Below are 18,993 nucleotides of genomic sequence, written 5' to 3' on the forward strand. Positions count from 1 at the left end.
AAATGCCTCTCCGGATGATTTTGAAAACCTGCAAGGTTGCTTTGGAAGGGGACAGATGGGCAGCATTTCCCCCTGCCCCCCTCTCCGGGAGCCTGCAGTTTTAAAGCAAGCCTTTGCACAATAAAGAAAATCTCACGAGCGAGAGAAGTTCTTAATTGCTTTTACTGTGAAGTTGCGGAAGCTTCCGAGGCTGCAGGCAACCAGAGATGGGGTGGGGGAATGCTGCCTGTCTTCCCCCTCCCAAAGCAACCTCTTCCAAAGCAACCTCTTCCAAAGCAACCTTGCAGGTTTTCAAGATCATCCGGAGAGGCATTTTAAAAAAATAAAATCCTGAAAAGGATTTAGAGAGATGGGCAGCTGGTCTTTTTTTGGGGGGTGGAATCCCCAGAACCAGGAGCGCAACTCGCCAGCTCCTCTGAGTGCAGCCCATTCCCGCTCCCAAGAAGACTGTTTTCTTTTTAAAAACGCCTCTGCAGAAGCTTCTCTGTGGAAGCTTCCAAGGCTACAGGCAACCAGGAATGGGGTGGGGGAATGCCTCGCAGGTTTTCAAGATCGTCTCCTTGTTTAGGTAATTTTGAGGTGGTTGATGGTTCTGTGAGTGCCTGTCCTTTATAATTTTCCACATTGCCTTGATGGTTTTTATTCCAGTGACTTTGTCTTTCCTGTTCTTAGGCTTAGGAAAAAAAAAAACTGGTTTCATTGGCAGTCTTTTTTTGAGGGGGGGGATTTTTATTTTTTTGGTGTTTTCCTAGCAATGTCATAGTTTGTGGGTGTGGGTGTGGGTGGGTGTGTAATGTCCTGCAGTTATCTATGCAATAATAATGATATAGTAATATTAATAATATCTAGTAATTAGTAATATCTAGTAATAACATCGTCTTGGCCACTCCCACCAGGTCACATGGGTGGCAGGCCACTCCCATCCGGTCACATGGGTGGCAAGCCACTCCCATCTGGTCACATGGGCAGCAAGCCACTCCCACAAAGGAGGCCACGCCCACAGAGTAGGTTCGAACAATTTTTGAAATCCACCCCTGACCTCTTCCCTTCTCCATACACCTTTCTTCCACCACCCTCCAACTTTCTATCTTCCCTCCATCATCCCCCTCTACCCTACTTCCCCTCGCCCTCTACCACTCCTCTCTCCAGAACCGCTCCCCCCCTTCCTTTTCGCCTTCCCCCCCCCACCCTCTCTCCCTTCCCTCTCTACCCATCTTTCTTCTTTCCTACTCCTCCTCCCCTTGGTGTATTTCCACTATATGTTAATGTACTTGGCTTATCCTATTTTTAAAGAAAAATTAAAGAAAAACAGTATACATGTGAAGTCACATTGCATTGAGATCTAACACATCGTGTCTAGCCTAATATATATCCCTCCCTCCCCCACCCTCCCCCCTGACCCTCCACCTCCTCCCCCCCCGACTTCCCAGAACCCGTACACGGTATAGATTTTTAACAAACACAGTCTAAAATCTATTGAGAAAAAAGAAATAAAGAAATTAATAACATCTCTACATTGATCTTATCTTCTTCTTGCTAAGCTAACTTTAAACAATTTAAATCATTCCTGATCTTAAGCATAGGCTAACTGGAATTTCTTGGTCCCATATTTATTTTGCATATAGTCAATCCATTTTTTCCAGTCTTGTTTATATCTCTCATTTGAGTGATCTTTAAGATATGCCGATATTTTAGCCAACTCGGCTAAATTTGTAACTTTCAATGTCCATTCTTGAGTTGTAGGCAGGTCTTCCTTCTTCCAGTATTGTGCCACCAATAGTCTTGCTGCCGTTATTAAGTGCAGGATCAAGTTAGTCTCTACCGCAGTAAAGTCAGTACTTATACCTAACAAAAATAACTGAGGAGTAAACTTTATCCTTCTTTTAAAGATATTTTGCATAATCCACCATATTTTTATCCAGAATGCCTTAACCTTTTGGCAAGTCCACCATATATGGAAATAGGTAGCATCGAGAGAACCACGTCTCCAACATTTGGGTTGTAAATTTGGATACATAGAAGCCAGCTTTTTAGGATCTAAATGCCATCTATAGAACATCTTGTAAAAATTTTCTCTCAGGTTTTGAGCTTGTGTGAATTTCACATTTCTTACCCAAATTTTTTCCCATGTATCCAACATTATTGGTTCTTCAATATTTTGAGCCCACTTTACCATACAATCTTTAACTAACTCTGTTTCCGAATCTATCTGTATTAATACATTATATATCCTCTTTATATGCATTAAACTTTGATCTCTTATTTGTTTAAATAAGTTGTCCTCAATTTGGACAAAACCAAATTTTTGATCTATTTTCCACCTGGCCTGTAATTGCCCATACTGGAACCATGTTTGAACTGCCTTCTCCTCTTTTAATACCTCTAAGGATTTTAATTATAGTGCCCCTCCTTCCAAAATAAGAAGCTGTCTATAAGTAATTCTATCCTGTTTTTGTGCTATATTTATATTTTCAATTGCATGTCTAGGAATTGCCCACATAGGTATCTTATCACTTAATTTATGTTGATATTTTTTCCAAACCCGCAGTAAAGCATTTCTTAAAATATGACTTTTAAAGTTTTTGTCCAGTTTTTTTGTTAAATAACAAGTAAGCATGCCAACCATATACCAGATCATATCCCTCAAGGTTCAGAATCCTATCATTAGTTAAATTGATCCAATCACTAATTACGGACAACACCACTGCATCATAGTATAGTTTTAAATTGGGTAGTTTCAAGCCTCCCCTCTCGTGTATATCTTGCATTATTTTCAGCTTTACTCTCGGCTTCTTTCCTGCCCATACAAATTTATTGATACCCTTCTGCCATTCTAAAAGATTCGCATCTTTTTTAAGTATAGGTAACATTTGGAAAAGAAATAAAAATTTTGGTAAGATATTCATTTTCACTGCCGCGATTCTTCCCAGCAAAGATAAATGTAACTTCTCCCATTTTTTCATCTCTATCTGTATACTATGCCAGAGTGGTTCATAATTATACTTGTATAATTTCTGATTTGAGATTGAAATATTAACTCCAAGATATTTAACCTTTTTGACTACCTCACATCCTAACATTCCTCCTAACTCCTCCTTTTGTTTAGTATTCATATTTATGGCTAATATTTTCGTTTTCCCTAAGTTTATTTTAAAACCAGACACTTGACCACATTGATTAATCGTATTCATTAAAACCATACTGGATTCCTACGGTTGTTCCAATACTATGACCAAATCATCCGCAAAAGCCCGCACTCTGTATTCTTGCTGCCTAACCTTAATTCCTTTTAGGCCCTCCAAGCCCCGTATTTTATTCAATAATACTTCCAAAGTTATAATAAACAATAGTGGAGACAAAGGACAGCCCTGTCTTGTACCCTTTCCAATTTGAAAGGATTCTGTTAAACTTCCATTAACTATAATTTGAGCTGTTTGCTGTTGATATATTGCTTTGATTGCTTGTATAAAACTATCTCCTATCTGCATTTTTTGCAATATCTTCAGCAAAAATTGCCAATTAACTCGATCAAAGGCTTTCTCAGCATCCAGAAATATGAACGCAGCAGGGATTTGATTGTTCTTTCCCAAGTATTCTAATGCATTAATAATTAATCTAACATTACTTTTCATCTGTCTCCCTTGTATAAAACCTCTTTGATCAGCGTGTATCAATTGTTGGATAACCAGCATTAACCTATTTGCTAGTATTTTAGTAAAAATTTTGTAGCCTACATTAAGTAATGAAATAGGTCTGTAGTTTTTTGGTTGAGTAGTATCTTGATCTTCTTTGGGTATCAAAGATATAAAGGCTGTCTTCCATGAAGGAGGTACCTTACCTTCCATTTGAATCTTATTAAATAATTCTCTAAGAGGTTCTACCATTTCCAGCTGTAAGTTTTTATAGTAAGCCGCTGTCAAGCCATCTGTGCCTGGTGCCTTCCCTGACTTCAACTGTTTAATTACCTGTAAGATTTTCCCCGAGGTTATTGGTTGATTCAATTTTTGCCTGTGTTCTTCTTTAACTAAGGGTATTTTTTCTTTATCTAAGTATTTGTCTATATCTAAACCATTAATTTTATCCCCCTTATACAACTCTGTAAAAAATTCCCGAAATGCCTTTTGAATCTCATCCACACCTCCTTCCCTTTGTAGATCAATTTAAATATATTTCGAATTTTCTTTTTTTTTCCTAATCTGATAAGCTAACCACCTGCCAGGTTTATTTGCATTACAAAAAGTATTATGTTTTGCGTATAACAAACTGGTGGCTACCGGGTCAGAGATCAACATATCAAATTGGGATTTTAATATGGTGATTGCTTCCTTGACCTTTGTGTCGCCTGGATTCATTGTTAACTCCAGCTCTTTCGTCTTAATTTCCTCCTCCAACTCTGTTCGTTTTGCCCCTTGTTTATGTCTATGTGATTTGTTTATATTTATCAATACTCCTCTCAAATACGCTTTGCTTGCATCCCATACAAATTCCATAGGTGTACCCTTATTCATGTTAAAAACAAAGTATTCAGTTAGCAATTTTTTAAAATCATTGATATACTTTTCATATCTAAATAAGTTTTCATTCAATCTCCAAGACCTTCTTGTCTGAACCACCCCTCCCAATTCCATCCAGACTGGGTTATGATCTGAAAGGACCCTAGCAGCAATCTTTGTCTTCTTCACCCTAGAAAGCAAATCATTAGTGGTTAATATGAAATCAATCCTAGAGAAGGATTGATGCCTATCAGAAAAAAAAGGTAAAATCATATTCCTCTGCATTTCTTTCTTGCCAGATATCTCTCAGTTCAAAGTCGTCCATCATATCAAAAAAGGATTTGGGTAGCTTTGCTCGCATCTTGATGTTTGGACGAGAAATCTTCTTGTCTCTCTTGGTATCTATAACGCCATTCCAGTCACCCAGTATTATACAAGACCTATAATCCCACTGTACTAATTTAGCATGAAGATTTCTATAGAATCCATCTTGCTGTTGATTAGGAGCATAAATTCCCAGAAGCAATGTCTTTTTCCCTTCTAGGATTAAATCTAACGCGATGTATCTTCCATCAGGGTCTGCTTAAATTAATTCAACTTTCATATCTTTTCTTAGGTATACAACTATACCATTTTTCTTTTCCATAGCAGAAGTTACAAAATGTTGACCAAGTTTTGGGTTGATCAGATATTTTTGATCGGTTGATTTAATATGAGTTTCTTGCAAACAAATTATGTCGTTCTTAAACTGTTTAAGATAGTGAAATATTTTCTTTCTCTTCTGTGGAGAATTCAGTCCATTGACATTCCATGTTAAAATCTTAGTTGTCATCTTTGGTTACCTGAAGCTTTTTTAGAGCCTCCTGCATGGCCTGTTTAACCTTTGGCCTAGCTCCTCCCACGGCTTCTGGACTTGTTACTGTAACTCCTTGATCGATGGCTGGTGATTGTTGAGGTTGTTGCCTTTTAGCTTGTTTTTCCATTCGTCTAGTAGTCATACGGCTAGGTCTTTGTTCCATGACACCTTGCACTTCTAGGGGGGAAATATGGTCCATCTTATCTGGTAGTTGTGTGGTTTGCTGTCAGTCTTGTCCTTCTTGGGGTCTTTCTCCAGGTCCAGATGGTGCATGGTGTCCAGCCTTCAAAATATTGTAATAAAAATCTCGTGCTTTCCATACGGAGTTGAGACGATATCTTTGCCTGTCAAATGTAAATATAATACCAAAAGGCGCATCCCATCTGTACTGTATCTGACGATTTCTGAGTTCTTCCACTAAAAAAGCATAGTCTCTCCTGGCTCTTAGCATTTGAGGTGGTATCTCTTTCAAAACAGTCAAATCCTGACCCCCAATTTGGAGCTTGGTGTTATAAGACTCTTGTAGTATCGTGTTTCTTAGCTCTCTTGTAGTGAAATATATAACTATATCTCGAGGAAGCTGCTTCTGCTTTGCCACCCAAGAGTTAACGCGATAAACTTTATCGATTTGCCAGTCAAACTTAGACCCCGGTCTTCCCACCAGACAATCAAAAGCTTCTGAAAGAATCTGTTTCAGTTTCTCCTGTTTATCCTCACGCAGCCCCCTTACTCTTAATGCCAGCTCCATTTGTCTGTACTGTATCATAATAATTTCTTTTTCAGCATTTTCAACTTTTTGTTTCACCACTTCTGTTTTTGATGTCAAGTTGGTATTAGCTTCGTTAAGATCCTCTAGACTATCTTCAATTCCAGAAACATGTTCTGTCAGCACAGTTACAAGCCCCAGCATATCATCTTTAATTTTAGCAACCCTGGCATCAATTTTATCATACAAGTCCTGCTTAAGTTCTTTTATCTCCTCTTTTATCTCCTCTTTAAAATCTTTAAGGTTATCTTCAACTTTGATAGTCAAGCTGTTAAAAGTTTCCAAGAAAAATTCTTTCGTTAGAAAGTCTCCAGTAGGGGGCATAGAGGGTGGAGGCTGCGACTTTGTACCAGGTATGGGCGATGTGCTTCTGGGGGCTGGAGGGGGTTTCAGATTAGGATTTAGTTTTGAGGCCATTCCAAGTTTTATCTTCAAGCAATTAATCAAACTCTACTGGCCCGCTATGCAGCTATGGAAAGAGGTATTAAATCACCCCTTTATTAACTCCGTAGGACTTTGCAAAAGGTTTCAGAAAAAAAGCATTGTAACGAAACAGCTCAGCATATTCATCGCCATTTTAAGCGTCTCTGTATTAGAAATATATATTAGCAAGATTGATAAAAGAGAATCTTGTAAAAATGAAACTAATTAGTAAAGAATCTGCTGGCCGGCTATGAGGCAAAGTGAGTCACTCCCTTCCTTTGAAGTTTTATAGCTGTTCTTTACAAGAAGATTAAAAAGGTAAACATTGTTACAGAGAACTCATCGTCGCCATTTTAAAAGCTTTTTTAAATAGCCAAGTTAACAAAGGAAGATCTTGTAAAAATGAAGCTAGGATTTAAATAAACAAATGAAGTTCTCGCATACGAGCTCTGCTTGTATTAAAATCAGATAGTTCAAATGTTGTTCTAAGTGGGAGGATTCTTACTTCGTGCTGCAGAAAGCAGCTGGAGATTCTGGCACAGAGACGGTTCTGCCTTTGGCTGGCCCCCCTCTCTTTGCAGACATAAAAGCTGCAAAGATCAAAAAGGCACTTTGCCCAGCTGGACCTCTCTCCTTCCCTTCTTGCCTGAAGGATAAGGTACCTGTCAGATGTCTGATAGACGATCATCTAAACATATAACGCGACCAGGAACTCGGGAGCAGCTATGTTAAGCTGCTTCCATCAGCAAGTCCCGCCCAGGAAGCCCAGTTATTCTTATTCTTTATGTTAATCTTCAACAGGCTTCTGCTTAGGTCTGAAAAAATACCCAAAAGTTTTAGGAAATTCTAGTACACTGTTCAGAAAAGGACAGTGAAGAAACATCTTCAAGCATTTACTAAAAATTGGAAGTAATTATAAAAGACATACTGAAATTTCTAGAATCATTCAAGTGTTTAGATGTGAAAGGAAAATGGAAGCTTAGCACTGAGCTCTATTGAGGACACAATCCTAGCAATCACATACCAAGTTGATGGTATCTGAAACAAACCTGGGACTTCTTGCTTCTACTTGCTTCTACTGTATAACTTTGACTCACATTGCCCTTTGGGGCTATTTACTGTGTATTTATCTTACTATGTTTTCTTGACTTGAAAAATCTTTCTGCCCTGGGTCTTTTGATGAATATAAATCACTGAGCCTAAATGTTGATTTTAAGATGCTGAATTCTGATAGCCCTAGCTGCTTTTGGAGCTAATTTCCTCATTACAGATTTGAAGCTTGCCCTTGGTTCTGCTGCAAACAGCTCAAATATGTTGATTTCCCATTGAGACTAATTTATTGGAAAATTTCTGAGATAATTGATATCCTTGTCATAGTTTATTCAGCAGTCAATGAAGGAAAGCATTCTAAAAGAATCTTGACCTTCTTTATCCAAATTGAATGCATTCACTGTTTTTAATTGTATTTATAATTGGAGGAAGTTCTTAATAGTTTATATAGTAATAATGCAATAATTTGTGCTATTATTCAGTATAATATCAGAGAATTGGGAATCTGACAAAATATCAGTGACGTGTGGTGAAGCTTATGGCTGGTGAGGCAAAAAGAAAAAAAGCAGCTTGACAGCGGGCAAAAAGAGATTTAAAGGAGGAGAAGCTACCGGGAGGGGGAGGGCCAGTGCGGGGAAAAGGACCAGTAGACAATGTGGCGCTGCACAGGCTCCAGGATAAGCTCGAACCGCTCCTCCACCCGCTGGAAGGGCCACTTCTCTGCCACATACCGTGCCACGATGTCCAGCAGGGACTTCGGGCTCTGCGTCTTGCCCAAGGGCAGCACTCCGAACGCAGCATAAGCCGTGGCCAGGGCAGAGGGGAAAGCGGCGGCAGTGGAGGAAGCGGCAGCAGCAGCCGATGAAGTTCCCATGACGCAAAGTGCGCCACCGATGCCGCCACCCACCCACTGCCCCGGCCTGCAGCCAGCCCAGCACCATACCTGGGTCTGCAGCAAAGGCGCTTGGTGGTTCCCACGATGCAAAGTGGAGAGTTGAACTTGCTTGGAGCATGAACTTTTCCAACACAGGAGTGTTTTACAAGCAAGGCAACTGCTGCTAGATTGTGCAGTCGCTCAACTGCAAGGCATGATTCGCTGCTCCCAGATCAGGAGGCGGGAGAATCACATGCCTCCTTTGCATACGAAATTTTTCACTTTTTAACCCTTGCTTAACTCTTAAAAGGCAAAAAATCCCTTATGCAAAGGAGGCCCATAGTTCTCTAGCCTCCCCCTACAGTTAACACTAAGCAGACTCAAAGTCACTGTGACTTGGAGTCTGGAAGCAACTACCTTGGCCTTTTTAATTATTTTTAAAAAATTCTTTAAAATTCTTTCCTTTTCCTCATGACTGGTGAGGCCACGCCTCCCCTGCCTCTAGTGACTGCATGTCCCTGCAAAATATAATATTTATATGGTAGAATTTGAATGCACTAATAGGATTTAAAGCATGAAGCTGGGGATATATATATATATGACTAACTTTAACCGATTTCTAATTTTTGTACCATTAGTGAGTAATTTTCATTTCAAGAAAAAAATTCAAGCATTACATAAATTATATAAAAAATTCTTTCGTAATATGAAATTACTCACCAGTGGTGCAATAATTAGAAATAGGTTAGAGTTAGCCTTTGAATTAAATCATTAGAAAACAACTTCAAGGTCCATCATTTTCTTAAGTATTGTTAGCAAAAGTAGTCTTGCATATTTTTAAACTGATGTATAAAGAAATTTGAAAGAATTCTACTGCCTCTAGTAAATTTCTGTAACAGAAAAACTTGCCCACCCACGCGCTGACTTCATTCAGGCATGTGCCGTGGGCGCTGCTACAACATGTGTCTTGCTGCACCGACCTCGAGTGAAGGAGACCCTGGCCACAAACTGCCTACCTGTGTTCAAACCAGCCCACCTCCTCTCTCCCCACACAGGGTCTCTGGAAGAGGAGGAGGGAAGGTCTCTCCCAAGATCAGCTTCTTTCCCGCCCTCCTGTGGCGTCAGTCCATTGAATCACGAGCCAGCTGAGTGACAGGAGACTCTCTCTCCCCCTTTCTCGGGGTGGGAAACCCTGCCAGCTCAAGCTGGCACCAAAAGTTTGTGGGGGTGAGAAGGTGACACAGTCAGTCAGTCCAGTGCGTGCCAGGCAGAGAATCCCTGGGTGCTGATTCTTAGCAGTGCCCCCCACCAGCTGCAGTAGGACCCCTGCTTCTACCTTAACACTGAATGATCTGCCCCCCCTCCCACACCCAAGCACCTCGCACTTGCCCTGGTGGCACCTCAGTGGTAGCAGCTGAGCAAGGGAAGGAGAGGGGCCGGAGAACAAAGCAGGCATGGCATACCAGAGCCACTGCTTCTTCGCAACAGCCAACAACAGAAGAGGCATCTCTTCCATCCTCTGCTATTGCAAAGAACTAGCGGCTCTTGGTACACCACACCCACTTCATTCTCTTTGAGAGCCGCTTTGCACCTTGTTTGCAAATCTGTCCACTTGGAACTCACCGCCGGCTGCCCCACACTGCTTGGAGCTCCAGGCAGCTGGTGAAAGGTGAGCAAGGATCCCCCTCAGCATTTTTCCTGCCAATGGGAAAAGTGCTGAGAGCTCACCCCTGCCGCCTCACCCACCACTTGGAGGTCCAGGGTGGGGCTGCAATGCTGGTGGCTTTGGGAGGTGCTGACTGGTGGGGAGTGGGGTTAGGCTAGTGTGAATGCTTACCTGTGTATAGGCAGGAGGAGGCAGTTCTGTGGATGCATGTGGTGAAGGCAAGGCAGGGTGAACGTCCGAGCGGGCCAGTTCGGGGGCATGGCCAACCAGCCGTCACTACTGATTCAGTGACCCAGGCCCAATTACAACTACCAGTTCACTCGAACTGGTCTGAACTGGGAGCAACTCACCTCTGATACATGCACACTGTAGATAAATGGTTAATTGTTATTTTGAAATATTAACTGGACATACCTTTAACAATCTTTGGACCATAATGTTATTATCCACTTTTAATGTAAATACTTTTAATTATATTTTAATGTTAGTATTTTTAATATAGTGTAAAAACAAATGTATATTGCTGGTCTTTGACCGTAATAAAGATCTTACTTATTAATTTTGAAATAAGTATCAATGTGTGTATAGGCATTCATACTCTTCAATTTTTAAAACGGGTTAATTTGTGAAGTGGGGAAACTAAGGAGAGCAGATATCAGCTTGGCTTTCTTGTGTCCTGGCTGTCAAAGTAAGTCTTATTCCTAATTTAAGAAAAGCTGTTTGCTGTAGTTATTCCAGTTTGGTACAGTATGACATCTGGGTAGCATATTCCTTTTGTAATAGTGTTAAAAGTAAGCTGAGATCAATCACAGTGACAAGCATGTAACTTGCTCGGAGCCATCTACGATGCTTTCTTTTGATATATTGTTTTCTGAAAACTTTGTACTGAAAAGATCATAGAACTTCAGTCTGTGAACAATTATACAAATCCTACTCTCCTTCACATACATTAGTTCAAAGGATGAGGAAATCATGATCACTTCTTATTTGCAGCATTCATCTCAATGTTTAAATTATTTTCCAAATGAGAAAAAGCAGCAAATAAATGTACACTTGATTAATTAATTAATTTAATTAATTAATTAAAGTTAGAGAGTCCATAACTAATGATAACGATGTGCCATTTTTATTCTAATTTGCATTTGCAATTGGATGTACATAAATTATAGAGTAAAAGATGCCCATTAATCAAAGGCACTGAGTAGTATAACAGTCAAAATTTAGATGAATTTAGAAAATTGAGTAAATTAAAGTGAAGCTCAGGAAATAAATAGTTGAAACATTATATATGAGGGTTTCTGAAACATACATGCAGTTTTACATAGATGTTTCAATAAAGGATGACAATATTTCATTACAATGGTCCATATATAATCAACATTTAGAGACCACTCATTCAAATATCATAAATGTCATCAGCCCTTCAGTCCATTAATTAACTGGGCCATACATGTGTCTGTCCAACATTATTGTATTGTATTACAATACAACATTATTGTAATGATATTTTCTTAACAATAAGAAGATACCAAGAATCCATTTCCATTGTCCAGCTGTCAGTAGTAATGTCATTCAAAAAGAATGTAAGCATCTATATATTAAACTTTTCCTCAATGTCAAGATATATATTCATCCCAGAACATAATAACTTTAGGACATTACAAAACCATATTTTAATGAAGTTGTTCAAATAAGCCATACTTTCAGAACTGTTGAGATTTTTGATTCTAAGGTTAAAGGTTTTTATGTATTAGTTAAACTAGAGATCTCATATTCCTATTTGCATATCAAATTGTTTTAACGGATATTTATAGAGACTAATAAGAGGCTTTTTTGTTTTGTAGTATTTAGTGATCCTTTCTAACAACGATCCTAATTTTAGACTAAGGCTGGGACAGATGATAGCATTGTTTCTCTTCTTATCACCCAAGGCTCCAAATGATTGACACACGAGTAAATCTTCCTCTTCCATACAATATCATCCCAAGGCTTAAGAAGCCCAAGGCTTCTTAAGGATACCACACAAGTTTTCTTTTTAAAACAAATCTATATCTTTGATTTAATAAAAGTGATATTGGCACTTCTGTAGAGAAATGCAAATGTTGAGAGGAGAATTAATTCAAGGAGGAGTGAAAAGAACCACACATGGTACAGAAAAAAATCAATAAATGTCTGTCTCCTCTTATTCTACTATCAAGATTACCCAGAAAAACTTATATGAGGCCCTAAAGAGTTTTTCTACTTAAATCCATTTCTCGTTTCTGTGCCCACTTGTTTTCCTTGTATTTTTCTTTATAACAAGTCCATCCTTTCTAGAGTATTTTTCCCCTACAGTACTTTTTTTCTCCACTAGTATTGATTTGGGGAAAGAATATGGCAATTTTAGGGGACACGGTGGCTCAGTGGCTAAGACGCTGAGCTTGTCAATCAGAAAGGCCGGTAGTTTGGTGGTTTGAATCCCTAGTGCCACATAACAGAGTAAGCTCCCGTTACTTGTTCCAGCTGCTGCCAACCTAGCAGTTCGAAAGCATGCAAAAATGCAAATAGAAAAATAGGAACCACCTTTGGTGGGAAGGTAACAGCATTCCGTATACCTTCGGCATTTAGTCATGCCAGCCACAAGACCACAGAGACATCTTTGGACAGCACTGGCTCTTTGACTTTGAAATGGAGATGAGCATCGCCCTCTAGAGTCAGGAATGACTAGCACATACATGCGAGGGGAATCTTTATCTTTACCTTATGGCAATTTTAGTCAAAAACACATATATTGTTATTTCTATTACTAAGAGGTGATCTTGTCATTCTAGGAATGTTGTACTGGGTTATGTTCTTCAAGAGGAGAATACAAAAGTAGAAAAAAAGAATATTTGCTCCAATACATGACTACTCCTAGAAAACTTTCATGATGATATTTGAACTGTCCACTTTGTAGAAAGTTAGGGTCAAAGTGGGATTAAAGGGGACCAAAAAAATATTCCAGTTATAATACTGAATTAAAAGTGTTATTAAATGAACAAGGGAGAGAAATATAAAAACTGACAGAAGCAGAAGCAAAAACAGAAAACCCAACAGATTTTAAAGGCTAATTTCTGTCAAGGAAAGGTTTTGTGTGTAGCTGTAGCATAACTTCAAAAAAGAAAAGTATCATTAAAAAAACCCACCTCTTCGTGTTTGCCAGATGGTGCATATTTGGCATTGGCAAGCTTTGCTAATGGTTCTTTAGAATCTAATTGACAAAAGGGGAAAGAGCTTGATTTAAAATGGTCAGAGAGCAATGGCTACCCTACTGAAGCGAAATAGGTTGAGTAGGAATACTACATTTGATTTTAATACTGGACACGTGCATTAGAGAATTGGACTCTCTGAAGTAACTGGGATTAATCTGGAGTTAAAATAACACTGCACTACCAGTCTTTGACTTCTTTTGGGAAATGAATGTAATAAGGGTTGAATGGAAGATAAATTCTAAGGCTGTACTAGTGTAGATTAATTTAGATATTCAAGTCAAAGGTCCAATCAAATCTTCAAATCAAACCAGCTTTCCGAATTGAATAGGATAGTTGATCTGAATCATCAAATAAGATTCTTTAGAATCAATTTAGATAATTTTGTATGTGCAACAACAATGGCTTTTTCTAGATTAGTTTGGAAATCTTAATTAAATTAACCGAAACTGATGATTTGGTATGAACACCTGAATCAAATCAGATTTATTTTTCAAAGCAAATCAGTATTCAAGTTGAATTTTCTCCAGGTTTTTTCCCCTTTATTCATGATTTTTTTTTTCTGTTTGAATGCGGTAGTTGATGCTGTTTCTGGTGTGATGATGCTATAGTCAAGATACAGGTCGGGTAATATCATAGTTTTCTGCAAAAGGAATTATGGGAATTGGCTGTAGGAAATGAAAGCACATAGACCAGGATGTTTTAGATGCCACTTGTATAGTTCCTGACTATTGGAATTTATAAGAGTTGTAATTCAAATCACCTGAAGTAGATTGCCTATCCCGATGCAGACAGTCATAGAATCATAGAATTTATAAAGGGGTGGTGCATGCAAGAGCCATGGTGGTGGCACAGTGGTTAGAATGCAGTATTGCAAGCTAACTCACTGCTCACTGCCTGAGTTTGATTCTAACTGTCTCAAGGTTAACTCAGTTTCCCATCCTTCTGGGGTCAGTAAAATGAGGATCCAGATTATTGGGGACAATATGCTGACTCTGTAAACTGCTTAGAGGTGGCTGTAAAGCATTATGAAGTGATATATAAGACTTTTGCTATTTAGTCCAATGCCTGCTCGATTGAGGAATCTACTAAATAAGTTTTTAAATCTTCAGAGGGATAAGCCACAGTTCTTATCTGCTGTGTTGGGAAATACATCCTAATATCCATTTTAAAGTTCCTTGCTTTCCATTTTACCTGTTGGCTATTGTCCTGTTTTAATAAAGAATTAAATCAATAATGCACCAGAACCAGATTTTCTCAGCCAAAAGCAGGATCATCTCAAGATATTTTACTGCTTGAGACAGAGAAGTCTGCAGGATTTGGGTCTAATTCTAATTCAGCCTTAGCAATAAAAAGCATCTTCCCTTGGCCCTGGATACAACAACTGATTTGTGTAATTGAATGGACAAAAGGGATTTTTCTGGCATGCACAATTTTGTCTTTGATGAGAAAGGGTTTATGGCTTCTCAGCAACTCTTATCTGAGACAATTGCCACACTCTCTCTAATCGTAGAACTGGCCCTGGCTACGGTCTTTACACTTTGCTTAGTCATAGAATTGTCAGTGTTAATGAGGAGGGTGGAGCACGTGTGAATATATAGGTTAACAGTGCTGGTGGCAGTCTTATATCTGTCAAGATTTCATTTCATGTCATTGTTTCAAGGCCACAGGGATCGTTCCATGCTAATTACTTTTATGGGCAGAATGCAGTATGTGAAAATTAATTATTCCTAAATATGGCAGCAGGCGTCTATGCAGTTTATAGTGAACTATGCTTCATAGGGCAGCTTGCTGTTTAATTATAAAGGACAACAGAACAATCTTGGTCTATGAATGAAAATTAATAATAACGTTTCTCTAACTTGTTTCTGCTTAATGGTGTCCATCAGTGCCTCAGCTGATTGATTACTTCTCTAAATAGAAATGACAATGACAATATTAGTGGCAACTAATAGAGGATGTTGCTGGAATAAAAGATATGTGCAATTGTGCTTCTCTGAGAAATAGAAATACTTGGTTGTTTCACTATCAATATGTTGCCCATAAACAATCTATTCTTTGGACCCTATGTATCTAAAGTAGAAGTCATATAAAGATTTAGACTATTGAAATCAGTAGGATATATTTTGGGGCATAAGTACACATGGATACGAACTATACGAAATTGTTTAATCTATTCATCCATCTATCCTTGATGGGTTTTTAAAATCATTCATACATTTGCTTAGGCTCCAGACACAAGTAATATATTGGATCTTCTAAATATGGTCTTCCTGTTTCTTTAAATATTGAAGTCATATTTAGGACCAGACAGAAAGAAAGGAAAAACATAACATGATATACTGAATATGGTTATTGACAGATTCCTGCTGAAACCAATTAAGAGAACACTTAATTGGTTTTAACCCAGTTTAACTATTATGGATATCTCTAAAGGATACAAAAAAATGCAGAATTTTTTCTTTCAGACTGCAGAATCTTGCTCCCATAATTTGGCAATGAGGGAGGCATCTGGGATACTCAGCATTAAACAATGTTACCTTCATTATACAGACCTATGCGTCATTCATCTGCCACATATATGGACCACAAGAATCTGAACAAAGATCATATTCTGCCTGTAATAATAGTAATGGTGACATAGCCAAGGATTTGGCAGAACAGAGTTCCTAGATCAGGGCTGTCAAACTCTCAGCCCGCGGGCCAGATGTGTCATGTACTGGCCATGGCCATGCCCAGTTTAGCGAAGGGGGGAAATGTCCCGATACATCATGTGGCACCACTGTGACAATGTGAGTTTGACACCCCTGTCCTAGATGGTAGCATACAACTTATTTTGTATGTTATAAAGCTGACTTGTACGATACTATTATCTCCCATAGTACCTAGATATTAGATATACTTTTCTGTTGCTCATTGTCATGTTTCATGTAAACAATGACTACATCTGGGTATCTCCAGTACCATTATTTTTCTAAACAGAAAATGCAGAATGCTACAACAGCTTTATCACTTTGTCTTAAATATCACCTAGTGTTACATAAACTGTGAGATGCACTTCAGAGATTATGAATAAGAAAAAGAACTCCTGAAGCTAAATGAATATTGAATAATAAGAAAGGACCTGTGAAGGATTTTAGTTAAGTTCTGCAGTCTGAATCTCAAAGCCTAATAATCTCACTGCTTCTGGGCCAACAATAGGCAGTGGGCTCTTCTTGTTCTCACAACTAATTGCCATTGGATTAGCTGATTAGAGTTGAAGTCCAAGATCTCTGTGGAGGATCACCTTGCCTATCTCAGCCCTGCTCTTCCAAAACATCTGGGCAGGCAAAGAAGTTGGTCATGTCACCCTTTTGCTTCTCCATCCAATCCCAATAGCCACACAAAGTAATTATTTTGGTGAAGGGAGGAACCATCTTCCAAGCATTTCATGGAGGGAGAGAATGTCCTTAAACCTGAATTCTTGATCTCTTGGTCTGAAGGGAAAAACTTGAATTGGGAGAAAGGTAAAACTGTCCAGTGGGTAGACACATGCTGCCAAGTCTTATTCCCCACAGACATGAAAGTATTTGAAGGGAAAGGAAAATCTTTTGGTTCCATGAACATTTCCTGCAAATAGAGGTCCTTTTTGATTACTACCCTGCAATTTTCTCTCCTTTTTTTCTGCCAAAGGAAATCCTGCTTTATTAATTAGGGACAGCAAAACTACAGAGATTAAATTTGGCCCCTGTTAAGTCTCTTAAACCCTGCTGTGGTTGATGGCATCTGAGGTTTTGAGCTTGAAGATGGGTCTGAGCTATTGGGATCTTTTTAGCTGCATTCCCTTGATTTTCTCTTATGTCCACATTCTTGTAGCCACAGGGGTGCTGAAGTAGCTGAGATGAGAAAAAGGCAACAGTCCCAAAATGAAGGAACATCGGCTGTGTCTCAAGCTCCTGGAACCCAAAGGGCCAACAACACGTGTTGCTTCTGCTGGTGCTGTTGTTGCAGCTGTTCATGGTATGTCATGCCATCTCTTGAGTACCCTTTCCATATGTTATATGACAGCTCCAAACCATCAGCTGCCTGATGCAGAAACTAGTTGGGGGGACAGGGGAGGGATGTTCTGCATATAAAAGACATTACACAACAAGTGTAGTGTTCATTTGGTACTGATTTGTTGTGAAAAATGCCTGTGTTTCCCTTAAGTTTTTGATCGTTGTGACTTTTGTGTGATTTCAAAAATGTGATTAGTTGGCAATCCAGATAATAGCAATGCTATCTCCAACAATACCTCCATATCTGAAAAAGGAAGCTTCATTTGTGTGTTTTCACACTTGGTATATAACTTGGCTTTATTAATTGTTATTGTATCAAAAATAGATAACTTGTAAGGTGCCTTAAAACCTAGGGTATTTGATCAGTTTTCCTTCTATGCTCTTCTTAATATCGCCATGTTTTCATAAAATAGGGACATGGTGGCTCAGTGGCTAAGACGCTGAGCTGGTTGAACAGAAAGATCAGCAATTCAAATCCTTAGCACCGCATAATGGAGTGAGCTCTCGTTACTTATCCCAGCTTCTGCCAACCTAGCAGTTCGAAAGCATGTAAAAATGCAAGTAGAAAAATAGGGACCACATTTGGTGGGAAGGAAACAATGTTCCATGCGCCTTTGGCATTTAGTCATGCTGGCCACATGACCAGGGAGATGTCTTCGGACAGCGCTGGCTCTTCAGTTTTGAAACTGAGATGAGCACCCCCCCATAAGGTCGGGAATAATTAACACATATGAGCGAGGGGAACCTTTACCTTCATCTAACTCCCATTGAGTTCTCACAAAGAAAGGGAGAAAGTTTAGATCTAGCTTAAGAAACATATGCTACATTTTCTGACTTTTGAAAGGATTCCAATTTTTGGGGTGCAGGTGGGGTTGTATGAAGGAATGAAAAGGAACAGAGAGAAAGCCAGTGCATGTTGGATGAAAGGTACATATGAGCAGGATCATCCTGCTTATTACTGTTTGATAATTTGATGAATAACCTACAGAATATATTTATAGTCTAAAAACATTCAAATTCCACCAAGATTCTTCAACTGGCAAAAAGCCATTATTTTAATAGGGATGGAGCCAGGAAAATTGTTGCTACTCAGCTCTTCCTAAAAGAATCACCAGCTCAGGAAATATGAGGCTGAAATCAGTGTTTATTTTCTGTTTTTAAAATAACCTCAACTAATCATGTGATATTTCCAGTATATCCAGGGTGCCTGTCACTAAAGCATATAAAACTTTAATGTAACAAGATTTATATGCATGTGAAACAGTCCAGCGACATCAACAGGGCTGTATGAATTTATACAGCTACTTCATTTGCTGAGGGGTTCCATACAGCTGACATAACCTTCTCTCCACCCCCCCCCTCTCTTTTTCTGTGAAATTCCATTTCCAAAACTTCTTTGCACTGTAGCACTGGGACTGGTAAGCTGCAGCTTCTAGCATAATTTTACAGCTCTCAGCCCAGTTTTGAAAGACCTCTGCCAAAAATCAGCTCAGAGCCCTGGCATGAGCAATTTGTTCCTTCTCTAGCAGTCTCTTGGTTGGGGAGGGAGGGAGCGAAGGGATTGACAGAGAAGGGAAAAGGGAGTAAAAACTGAAGTTGGA

The 18,993-nt window shown here is 39.0% G+C and overlaps 1 protein-coding gene across 4 annotated transcripts in view; it reads left to right on the plus strand.

Annotated features, from left to right (window-relative positions):
* RGS17 (regulator of G protein signaling 17) overlaps positions 1–18,993 on the plus strand; it is a 74,238-nt gene that overhangs the window by 29,814 nt on the left and 25,431 nt on the right. For 3 of the 4 annotated variants that reach the window (XM_087718273.1, XM_087718272.1, XM_087718275.1), the window contains exon 2: positions 17,211–17,354. In XM_087718273.1, coding sequence (XP_087574399.1) covers positions 17,236–17,354 — 119 coding nt within the window. In that variant the 5' untranslated portion in view covers positions 17,211–17,235. The remainder of the gene's footprint in view (positions 1–17,210; positions 17,355–18,993) is intronic. The other variant, XM_087718274.1, reaches the window with a different exon arrangement.

Source organism: Thamnophis sirtalis, unplaced genomic scaffold (genome assembly GCF_051295495.1).
Source record: "Thamnophis sirtalis isolate CommonGarterSnake01/CBP01778 unplaced genomic scaffold, rThaSir2_p1.2 scaffold_6, whole genome shotgun sequence".
NCBI classification, from domain to species: domain Eukaryota; kingdom Metazoa; phylum Chordata; class Lepidosauria; order Squamata; family Natricidae; genus Thamnophis; species Thamnophis sirtalis.